Source organism: Ctenopharyngodon idella, chromosome 22 (assembly GCF_019924925.1).
Source record: "Ctenopharyngodon idella isolate HZGC_01 chromosome 22, HZGC01, whole genome shotgun sequence".
NCBI lineage: Eukaryota > Metazoa > Chordata > Actinopteri > Cypriniformes > Xenocyprididae > Ctenopharyngodon > Ctenopharyngodon idella.
The window spans coordinates 7,734,935-7,747,104 of NC_067241.1; the positions used below are offsets into that span (position 1 = coordinate 7,734,935).

Here is a 12,170-nt window from a genome sequence, read left to right on the forward strand (position 1 = left end):
TATTACCCAGAGATGCAATTATGTGTACAGATGTGAATTGTAATGAAATTTCTCATTGTACAGTTTTTTGTGCTATGTGATATTGTGGGAGCAGTGTATAAGGCTAGTAGACCATATTTTATACACTGACAAGAAATATAATAATAAGCCAGGGTGGAAAAAGGAGTGTCTGTATATCATACTGAAGTAAAGAAAACATTTAAAGGGTTAGTTCACCCAAAAAATGAAAATTCTGTCATTACTCACCCTCATGTTGATCTACACCCGTAAGACCTTCGTTCATCTCCAGAACACAAATTAAGATATTTTTGATAAAATCCGATGGCTCAGTGAGGCCTTCATTGACAGCAAGATAATTAACTTTCAAATGCCCAGAAAGGTACTAAAGACATATTTAAAACAGTTCATGTGACTACAGTGGTTCAACCTTAATGTTATGAAGTGACGAGAATACTTTTTGTGCACCAAAAAAAACTAAATAAAGACTTTATTCAACAATATCTAGTGATGGGCGATTTCAAAACGATGCTTCATGAAGCTTCGAAGCTTTACGAATCTTTTGTTTCAAATCAGTGGTTCGGAGCGCGTATCAAACTGCCAAAGTCACATGAACCACTGAAATTTCGAAACATTTATGACATAACGAAGCCTCGTTTACTGAAATCACGTGACTTTGGCAGTTTATTCAACAATATCTAGTGATGAGCGATTTCAAAACACTGCTTCATGAAGCTTTATGAATCTTCTGTTTTGAATCAGTGCTTTGAGCGTGTATCAAACTGCCAAAGTCACGTGATTTCAGTAAACAAGGCTTCGTTATGTCATAAATGTTTCGAAATTTCAGTGGTTCATGTGACTTCGGCAGTTTGATACACTGATTTGAACTGATTTGAAACATCAGATGTAGATGCCTCATAAAGAATTTCCATTGACTGATTTGAAACAAAAGATTCGTAAAGCTTCGAAGCTTCATGAAGAAATGTTTTAAAATCGCCCATCTCAGATATTGTTGAATAAAGTCGTTATTTTGGGGTTTTTTTGGTGCACAAAAAGTATTCTCGTCGCTTCATAACATTAAGGTTGAACCACTGTAGTCACACGAACTGTTTTAAATCCGTCTTTAGTAGCTTTCTGTGCATTTGAAAGTGTTTATTATCTTGCTGTCAATGCAGGCCTCGCTGAGCCATCGGATTTCAACAAAAAATATTTTAATTTGTGTTCCGAAGAAGAACGAAGGTCTTACGGGTGTGGAACGACATGAGGGTGAGTAATTAATGACAGAATTTTCATTTTTAGTTGAACTAACCCTTTAAGGCACTTAGCAGGTAGGCCCAGATAGGGGCCTGTTCTTGGCCAAAAAAAGTTAACCAATGCTAGGTATAAATATGCAGTTCATTATGTCTGTAAAGATGAACAAATGATGAGAGCAGACTCAATGACAAAAATTCTGCTTTGTAATAACGTAAATGATTTCTGGAAGGACGAAAGAGCACTAAATAGGAGCAATGTGACATTAACGTGCTCTATAAAGGGTGTTTCTGGAGCCGAGAATATAGTTGAGCTGTGGAGACAGCTTTATTCAGCCTTCTTTAACAATGTAATAAACAAGATTTATAAAGTGGAAACTGTCTTTATTAAGCAATAATTCAGCTCACAGATAGGAAAGCTGGTGGTTTAGATCAAATTACTGCTAAACACCTAAAGTTTGCGAGCCCTAGGGTTGCGGCTCTTCTTGCCATAGGGGCATCTACTCTTACCAGCCCTTTTTAATGAATTGTCAGAACAATTAAGTGACGTGACGTGAAGACCAAGGTAACCCATACTCAGAATTTGCCCTCTGCATTTAACCCATCCAAGTTAGTGCACACAAGACACACAGACCCGGAGTAGTGGGCATCCATTTTGCTGTAGCACCTGGGAAGCGAATAAATCGAAGAATCAAAATGATAACCTTCGGGTCTGACTCTCTAACCATTAAGTGACTGTAAGATTGGATGTATGCTTGGTTATATCCTAATCAATTATCTTATGCATGCATAAACCTTTTTAGAGCATATTGTACTTCTTTTTATAATGCTCCTTTGTGGGTTAAGTTTAAAAAAGTGAACCTATGTAAGCTTCAGGTTGCCTACAATGACTGTATGAGGATTCTGTTAAAAGGAAGAGCAGTGCAAGTGATTATTTTCTAAGGCAAGAGTAAAATATTTTCCGGCTTTAATGAGAAATTTGATGTATAAATTTGTCAGCTGGATGATTCATAGAATGCTATTATGCTGTTGTCAAACACTAAGCATAGTGTGGTGCAATACCAGAAACTGTCTTTTTTAAGTGTTTTGTATTGCGTTGTATTTCTGTTACTGTTTCTTCTTCTCTAATGGACTCTGAGTCAAATAAAGTTGAATTGAATGTCACCTAATCAGTTCACAAATACTTCCTTACTGAACTAGCAACATCTATACTTAGGGTAACAAACTTGATAGATGGAATGTGTCTATGTTAGCCCTTTCACAATGTCTTTTAAGCAACTTTAGCATACATGATGCAAAGCCATTGTGGAACTGTAACATTTACTATAAGGCTAGTTATGTAACAGCTGTCATTTTATACCAATCCAGATGTCATGCCAAAAGAAAAGCCTAAAACAAGATGGTTTGATCTGAATTTTATTGAAATATTTGTGTAGAGAGTGCAAAAAATAACTTGGAAGAATATTCACATCACCAAAAACTATATAATATTTGGGGAGGTGGAAGCCACAGTTACAGTTCACAAACATTTGCGAGGAATTACATATAGACATTAGAGCTTACTTTAGGATATATTAGCAAAAGTACTATACAATGTAAAGATATACTAGTAGGCATCATAAATTGGGAAAGAGAGTGAGAGAATGAGAATTAAACAAACATGTATATGGACACATACAACAGCAAATAAATAAATAAATAAATAATAAAAAAAGGCCAGGAAAGAGAATATAGCTGTAAAGTAGTCTCAAAGTTATGATCGATTATCGCACTCTGAGCATTATTATTCTCAATCAATGAAAGACTGTCATGTTTGGCAGAGACTTATAGAAACTACTGTACAATGTGAGAATATACAATAAGAATGATAAATGAACTAGTCTTATTGGAAATACTACAGAAGGTAAATGATTGATGAGAGTACACAGATGCACTGCTTCAACTTCACTATCTCAGAGCAAAAATCCAAGATGGATGAAGTGACAAAAATCATAACACCCTCCAAAGTTCGTACCTGGTGAAGAGCAAATGCACAGCGGTTCTCCAAAACAGAGCAGGATGCCAACTTGTTTTAAGGGAACAAGTTTCATTAAAGGTGATTTTTTTTTCATATAAACTTTTGTATCCAAACTCTCCACAGATTCTACATTACAATTATGAAATTGTTATTTAGGAAACATATTAGTGTTTGCTATAATCTGGTAGCGTAAGAGCAGAACCATTTACAAGTGGGATAACCTTAACTGTTTCCTCTAATAATACAAAATGCTCAGTTCCTTTCCTCTTTACACATTAAAAAAAAAGCTTCTTATCCATCACATACAATCAAAAACAAGGCTCTTTTGCATTTAAGCTCCAAAGACCATTGTACAGCCCCAAAAGGTATGCTTTACTCATGGATCCATAATCCATATCCCAAAGATTTTTTGTTACATGGTGCACCTACTTTATTCTTGAGCATTCACATCCTCTTAGCATATTTACAAGCCTTTTCCTGACACACTTCCCCTTGGTGATTGGCCAGACTGCTTTGTAGACTTCTGGCCATCGCTGTTACCCTCGTCAGCAGTTGGATGGCTGTGACCCTGGATGTGACTGGGAGGGGAAGGTGGTGGGTATGAAGGAGGCGGGATGGTCAGGTGTGGTAGAGAAGGCATTGCTGGGCGAGGTGTGGTGGGAAGGGGTGGCGGGGTTGAATGATGGTACGAGCGAGGTCGGGGTGATGGGGAAGAGCTGGCGCTTTTTGCTCTCGGAAGGGTCTCAGGATGATCGCTGATCTGCTCCAGCAAAGAAGGCATGTCCCCCTCGATCTTCTCTAGCACGGCAGCCATTTGCTTCTCAATTTGTTCGATTACACAATCCATTTGCCAGTCTGCGCTGGCTCCACTTCCTGGCTCTAGACCACTGTACTGTCCGACAGAGTAGGTTGGACAGTATGTGCTCCCGTACCCTGATGCACCATGGACCATCTCCTGGAGCTCCTGCTCAAATACCGTTTTATCATGGCCGAGACTTGAAGATCTCAATCCCGAATACGTACACTGGATGTTTTTCACTGATTGGCTCCCCTTGTCCGGTCGTCCTTTCTTCAACTCTCTGCTCTTGGGGTTGACCTCGCAAGTCGCCCCAACTTCTGCTGGCCTCTCTGCAACTGCTTCTGGGAGCTGTGTTTGACACCAGCTGCTTGCGGCCATATCGTGGACTGTGTCTTTCTTGTTTTCTGGTTGAAGAGGTGTTTCTTTTCCCACTGACAAGGTTCCGATTTTGGCATCTGAACATGAGGCATGATCCATTGAGAGATTGGCGGCAATCTTGCGTCGATTTGGAGTATCAGGGAGAGGTGATTTCTTCTCAACATTGCCAACAGTTGTGGCCTCCTGCTCTGTGGGGATGTTGTTCTCTCGGCTGTCTGAGGTCTTGATGGGCTGGATGGGTGCTGCTTTCTGGCTCGCTCCTGTTGATGATTTGTCTTCCATTTCAGAAGTGCTTTCGGTAGTCTCTCGCTTGTTCGGCTCCTCTGCTTGTACTTTTAAAGAGCTGTTTGATTGGGCAAGGGTCTCTGCCTTTTTCTCTTCTACTTTTATATGTCCTGCTTTCTCCTCTTCTTGATTCTTCATGGGTCTACTTTCGACGGACACCTCGTGGGACACGCTCATATTAGAAACGCCACCTGAGTCTGTTTGTATCCCCTTACCATCTAATCCATCTGCGTTGACCCTTTCTGCCTGGCCTTCTACTGCACTATCAGACGATCCAAGTTCAGAGGCTCTGAGGCGCTGCATGAATGTGGTGACACGAATCGCTTTCTGAAAGTGAAATGAAAAACACCAAACACTTAGTGCCCAGTGGATTATAAAGTAACGTAAGGTCTTCTTTGCTATGGAGGTGAAATGCATTATTAATAGTATGGCAATCTGTGGTAGCAGTTTTCCCTCTCTATCACTTTCATGAGACGTACACATTAGAGATGGACGAATTAGTAATTTTTTTGTGTCAGAGGGAGGCGTCTCATTTTTTTCAGTGTATCGAAACATCATTTTTTAGGAATTGAAATAATTCAACTTTGAAACCCTGTTCTGATATATTTGGTTCTAGCTGTTTTTGAATGTGAGAATGCAAGAACTGCAAGTTAAAATTATGTCTGAACCAAACAATGAAAGTTGTTACTGGCTGTTGTTCTGAGTGAAATGTTTAAGTAATGAGCAATATATAATGGTACCTTATTGATTATTGGCCGATATTAGAGAAGTTTTAATTTATTTGGTATCAGTTGATATTGGATATTTAACTATACATGCTAATTTTCTTTATTTTTACATTTAGATGACATTTGCCATCATCTAAAGCTCACTTAAAAGATTAAAGCTTAACTAAAAGTTAATCTTTAAAACCACTATTAGTTTAACACCAATAAATGTAATATTTATCAAATCTTAAAATGAATATCCTTTTATTTATGCTATATATTAAAATGTTGTGATGCCTAAAATTTACTTGTAGCATTTAAAATGGTTGATTTTAGTTTTTAGTATTTATTTTTCATTTATTTAGACAAAATAGAGTAGAATTTTAATATTGGTGATTTATTGGTCATCAAACATTACATAATTATTATCAGCTTATCAGTATTAAACAAGAACTAATTTATGAAGTAAAATATCTAGCTTCCGCCAGACCGCCTTCCGTATTCAAGTTACAAAGAAAGTGTAAACTGGCGTCATGTCAGTTACACTTTTTCCGTAAGTTGAATAGGGAAGGCGTAGGACGTTGTTTTGAACTGCTAGAGTTTTACACTTTCTTCGTACGTTGAATACGGAAGGTGGTCTGGCGGCCTTCCGTATTTCTTTCGTACTTTACTTCATAACTTGTTAAATATGGATTGTTTTTTTTACACAAATGCATTGCTTTGCTTCAGAAGGCCTTTATTAACCCCCCGGAGCCGCGTGGAGTACACATTTATGATGGATGGATGTGGATGGATGCACTTTCTTCAGCTCATACTCATGAACCCTGTTCACCGCTTGGATGCGTCAGGATATTTATTAATATTTCTCAGATTGTGTTGATCAGAAAAAAGAAAGTCATATACACCTAGGATGGCTTGAGGGTGAGTAAAGCTTGGGCTAATTTTCATCTGAAAGTGAACTAATCCTTTAAGCTATCTACATATATAAAAAAGTTAAGTACAGCAAATATTGTCTATCGATAATTGCTGTTACTTTTGAGTGCTCTGCTGCCCGTGCCCATCCCTAGCACACATAAAGGATGACCCCCAATTTGATATGTATGTGTCATTGGCAAAAGCATGATGTGAATAAATGAATCAGGACCAAGGTATGTCATCCCACTTTGCCTTTTCTCTCTCACTCTCTCTCTCACTCTCTTTTCATAAGAACCAATTTGGTCCTTTCTGGCACACACAAACACATGGGACAAATTTTCATACACATACATGTGACATTACAATGAATAGTCAATCTGGAGATTTGTCTGAGTGAATGAAGGGCTAAACTGGAATATTCAAACTGGAATATTGAGGACACTGTGAGTAAAAGCCAGACTGCATATGACTGAATGCACATGGGACCAGCTGGGCAGTGATAAATTTGTTAGTTACTGGTATTCAGATACAGGGAGGCTTAAGTACAGCGAGAGTCTTTCCAACAATCCAACTTGAACTACATATTTCCTGCATGATCGTAGCTTGAAGAATCAGGCCAGGCCATGAGACACTACAGCCATGTATTACCGTACACTGAGTATGATGCTAGAGGAAATATGAGTGCCCAAGTCAAAGATTGTTACACAGAGAAAAGAATCTCTGCCTCTAGGCTGCCCCGCGAATATCAACAGTACCTTCAACTCCTGGGTATCACATGCAAAGAAAAAGCAAACATAATATAATAACCATCAGAACCTTTATTAAACAACAGCTTTATTTGCCATTATCATCTTTACAGTTATTGTCCTTATCCATTATCCTATTATTTATTGTGCTGTTTGCTAGAAAAGTGAGTAATGCAATTATTAGAGGCATTTGGCAAGTGCACATGACTGTTGTGTGTGAAATTAAATTTCTCTTACCCTCCACTTTGCCTTGGCAAAGTTTTTCTCAAATTGAGCACAGACTCCTGCCTTCAGATTCTTTTCTGAAGCCCCATTTCCAGCAATCCTAGCAAATACATAAATAAATAAAAATTGGGGGAGGCATTGTCTCTGAAAGAAATCTGTTTGCTTGTTTGTATATAGCCCTACCATCCATGCGAAAGTGCATCTTGCGCAGTAATTCTCAGCATTTGGTCAACCTCCATAAGTCTGCAGACCAGCTCTTTTGCTGCATGACATGAAAGAGAGAGAGACTGAGGGGTAAAGCATCAAAAATAAAATAAACATTTTAATTATTACTAGTTTGGATAAGGAGCTTCTCAGTTCCTGATCTTAGTACCAGCAGGGGAAATGTCATCCCAGTACGGTGAATCAAACTCGAATTCTCCAGCAACAATGCGGCAGAAGATGATCCGGTTGTGCATGTCGGTGTTCTCCTCCTCAGTTTCATCATAGAAGGGAGGGTTTCCAGACAACCTACAAATGAGATTTGTATGATTTGTATTATGTTCTGCTGTGCTGTACTACATTTCCTCATAAAGATCATGAGTGTTTACGTGTAAAAGTGCTGTACATTTACTGTTAAGTGTTTAAAATCAGGGGTTTTCAATTTTTTTTTTTAAATATGATCTTCTTGCAAGGGACCCCCTTCCTAAAATATGAAGGCAGCTATATATTTTTATTTGTAAAACCACATTTATACTATGTTATACTGTTATACATATAGAGTGTATACTATGTGTTATATATATATATATACAGTATATACACACACACACACACACACATATATATATATCTATATATCTATCTATCTATATATATATATATATATATATATATATACACGTATACACACATACACACATATATATATCATACACACAAAAATTCAACAATTAGCTTTATATTCATTTTATGTCTCCATAGTCATTTTACTTTTTTGTTTAAATATAATTAAAATATAATCCGGAAAGCATTTACTTTTTATTAAACTGACAGTGTATCTGAGATTACACTTTGATTTATATACATACATTAGTGGTCAAAAGTGATGTCCGCCCTAGGAAAATTGACATCTTCACCCTTTATTGAAATATTTTTTTAAAAATTTGTTAAAGATTGCGTAGTTGTGCTTGAAGTCAGTTGTTTAATAATGCAATAAAAACATGCCAAATTGTGCAGACATAATTTTTGGTCAGGCTGTTATACAAAGAAATTAAGAACACATGCAAAAACAACAGAGAATCAACACAATATTAATAACTATTTATGTTATAGTGATTGTATGCTTTTTCCTGAGCTTTTTAATTTTTTTTAATAGTAAAATAAAACCTGTACCTGTAATTTTGTCTTTTTTTGCCAAATAATTTTGTCAGATAAATACCTTAACCAGGTTTAGTGTTTTGTTCTTCCCTCATATTTAAAATATTTTTAAAATATAACATATTTTCCTCATATTTATATAGCTTAATCTAACTTGTAGGGTCATTAAAAACAAATATACCCTCCTGACATCATTTTTGGCCACTACCGTATTTAATACAATGCACTATAAATTAAAATTGAAAAACTGAAAAAAAAAATATTTAAAATAATCTCATGATTTCTGACCCCAGCTCCAGTCCCCTGTTTAAAAAAACCCAAACACAATGAAAATAAAGAATCCCTGACAAACCAACTGAATCTCAAACACCAACTTACAGTATGTACATAATGACCCCCACCGCCCAACAATCGACTGGTCTTCCATAGCGATGACGCGCCACCACTTCAGGGGCTGACATGAAATATGAGAAACAGATGTGAAGGTTACTGCTTCGCATACTCAAAGTTAAAGAAAAATAAAGATCATGCGATGATGAATAAATACCCAGGTACTCAGGTGTCCCGCAGGGTTCAGTGATTGAGCCGTTCTCAAACCTGGACAGGTAGAAGTCCCGCAACACGACTTTGTTGTGGTTACTCTCTCTATAGTACATCAAGTTCTCCAGCTGAAATGACAGAAAAGGCAGAGAGGGTAAAGAACAAAAAAAAAAAAAAAAAATCAATACTTTAATTTATAAGTACTGATAGAAGGAAAGACATGGCATCAGGCCAAAATATGACTGAATAAGAGGTCACTGTGTCCCAAATAATGTTGATATTCATCTTTCAGTAGAGACCAGACAGAACACACACTTCACCCGCTCTCAATGTGAAGAATGAGTTTTGTCTTTAAAAGATAAATCTGAAAACCCACAGCTGACCTACTCGGTATAATATATGAATCTCACTCTGTGATATTTCAAGCACAAGCCTTAAAAGGAAATGCATCAAAGCTGTATCTAAAAACACCCAAGAGGCAACACAGAATTATGCATTACTGAGAAGACAGAGCTTTGAGCAAATGAGATGCATACACACATAATAGAGAATGTCTGATGCTAATATCCTCCACAGCGTGTTGCTGCCGTACACTAGAGGGCACTGCAAACACATGCTGTCTCATGACAAACAACATCATAACCTTAATGACTTTAGTATGAAGCATTAGAACCACAGGAGGTGGCAATACTGTTTATTCCTTTCATATTTGTTTTGAACATTAATGACACCCACAGGGAGCACCTGCAATATTACAGTTGTACAGTGTTATGAGTCAAATTGGAATAGGCGTTTGATTAATATAACTGATTATCATTTAATACTCCACAGACAAAAACATCCCCAGCACACACATTAACACAGGTTAACACAGAGTTACGGCCTTTGATTCGAGGTAACATTACACCGGCCTATAGTGCATATGGTGTTTATATACATACTTTCCATTAATAAATAACATCATATTATGATTTCATACCAACCTTTAAGTTCCTGTGGACGATGTTGAGGGAGTGAAGGTACGCCACTGCTTCTAAGACCTGACGGATCACATTGGAGGCATCTCTCTCTGTGTAGTTCCCCTGGTCTAAGATCCAGTCAAACACATCTCCACCTGTGGCCCTGTGATGAACACACAGGCAAAAAAGAAGATATGTGTGTAAAGATAATTCATATTTAAATTGTATTTAATTGGTAGGAAGGTTGGTTAGGGATGGATTATGCCCTGGAGCAATGGGGCCAGTGCTCCAGGGCTTTTGACTAACTGGGACCTTGAGCTGAGAGGTGGACTGACAGCCGGAAACAATTAAATCCGATACAAATAGAATAACAGCCCTGTAATGGTTTGAAATACATATTTGACATATACAGTAGTGGCCAAAAGAAAAGTCACGAAATCTTCATTCAAATATTTAAAAAAAAAAAAAGAGATTTTGGAAGCATATCGTGTAGTTGTGCTTGAGGTCATTTGTTTTATTTGTGATAACGCAATGAATCATGACAGGCTGTTATACACAAAATTGTGAAACATGCAAAAACAAGAGAGAACCAATTAAATATTAATAACTAATTATGTTATAGTCAGTGTATATTTTTCCTGGGGGCTTTTTGCTTTTCTATGCATTTCTTTTTGCATGGTAAAATAAAATCTGTAGCTGTAGTTTGCCTTTTTGTTAATTTTGTCAGACCTTAACCAAGTTTAGTGTTTTGTTCTTCTGTCATATTTAAAATATTTAAAAGATATAAAATATTTTCCTTATATTTTGATGGTTTAATCAAACATCAACTACTTAATAGGATTATTTCAGGATAATTCGGGATTAATCCAGAGCCTTAAAAATGACCAAAATACATTCTAGTGGTTAGTCACCAAACATAAAACAATTAGTGAATTTTAAAACATAGGAAATATCACTATATTAGAAGGATTTTGTAAACCATTACATAAAGAACTGCCCACATTTGCTAAATCATTAAGAAAGTGTGCAGTTTTCAAATGTTTTATTGTTATATAAATCTACATTTTAAATCAAATTGAAAACTAAATTTCAATCTGGATCAGAACATTTTGCTAATACGTAAAGTGATGCACAAATGTGAAACTGTAAAATCTCATAATATGTTCTCAAAATGTTAAAAAAAAAATACTACAAAGTAAACATATTATTAAACTATGTATGTAACTGTACATCTGACTTCTTGAGCATCTAATTTTGTATCATTTGTACTGTAACTCTGACACACCATTGATTTCAAAATGAACTTTTTCAAACACATCAAAAACTTTATTTGCAGAATGCCAGATTTGCAACTGTAATCCTTCAAGCTAAATATAATATCATTCTATAGGATCCTTAAAGGGATAGTTCACTCAAAAATGAAAATTCTGTCATCATTTACTCACCCTCAAGTAGTTCAAAACTTGTGTAAATTTCTTTGTTCTGCTGAACACAACGGAAGATATTTGGAAGAATGTTTGTAACCAAGCAGATCTCGCCCCCCATTGATTACCATAGTAGGAAAAAAAATACTATTGTAGTCAATGGGGGGCAAGATCTGTTACAAACATTCTTCCAAATATCTTTCCTTTACATTCAGCAGAACAAAGAAATTCATACAGGTTTTGAACTACTTGAGGGGGAGTAAATGATGACAGAATTTTCATTTTTGGGTGAACTATCCCTTTAAGATCGAAATGGAAATGGTAAAAGACTAAAATGTCCAAAAACTGTATTTTCTATTGTAGTCACTCATTACTGTAATCTTAATAGCTGTAATAGCATGTCAAAGTCATTCATGCACAATCAAATGACGGGGTTTTAATAGATTTTTAGTTCTGGCTAGATGTGGATATTTGCATGAGGAGCGGAGAGGGACTAAGTGCATTTTCTGGAGTGATGTTCTGATGTAGAGAGATGTGTCCTTGGCCTACTGAATGGCACTGGGAAGGGA

The 12,170-nt window shown here is 36.6% G+C and overlaps 1 protein-coding gene across 2 annotated transcripts in view; it reads right to left on the bottom strand.

The window, feature by feature from the left end:
- Nucleotides 1-2,647: 2,647 nt before the first annotated feature.
- The window catches only part of camkvl (CaM kinase-like vesicle-associated, like), a 47,118-nt gene continuing 37,595 nt past the window's right edge, over nucleotides 2,648-12,170 (bottom strand). For both annotated transcript variants that reach the window (XM_051880707.1, XM_051880708.1), the window contains 7 exons: nucleotides 10,202-10,340; nucleotides 9,226-9,346; nucleotides 9,057-9,132; nucleotides 7,693-7,829; nucleotides 7,503-7,581; nucleotides 7,332-7,419; nucleotides 2,648-5,053 (listed from right to left, as the gene is read on the bottom strand). In XM_051880707.1, the coding sequence (XP_051736667.1) occupies nucleotides 3,728-5,053; nucleotides 7,332-7,419; nucleotides 7,503-7,581; nucleotides 7,693-7,829; nucleotides 9,057-9,132; nucleotides 9,226-9,346; nucleotides 10,202-10,340 (1,966 nt within the window). In that variant the 3' untranslated portion in view covers nucleotides 2,648-3,727. The remainder of the gene's footprint in view (nucleotides 5,054-7,331; nucleotides 7,420-7,502; nucleotides 7,582-7,692; nucleotides 7,830-9,056; nucleotides 9,133-9,225; nucleotides 9,347-10,201; nucleotides 10,341-12,170) is intronic.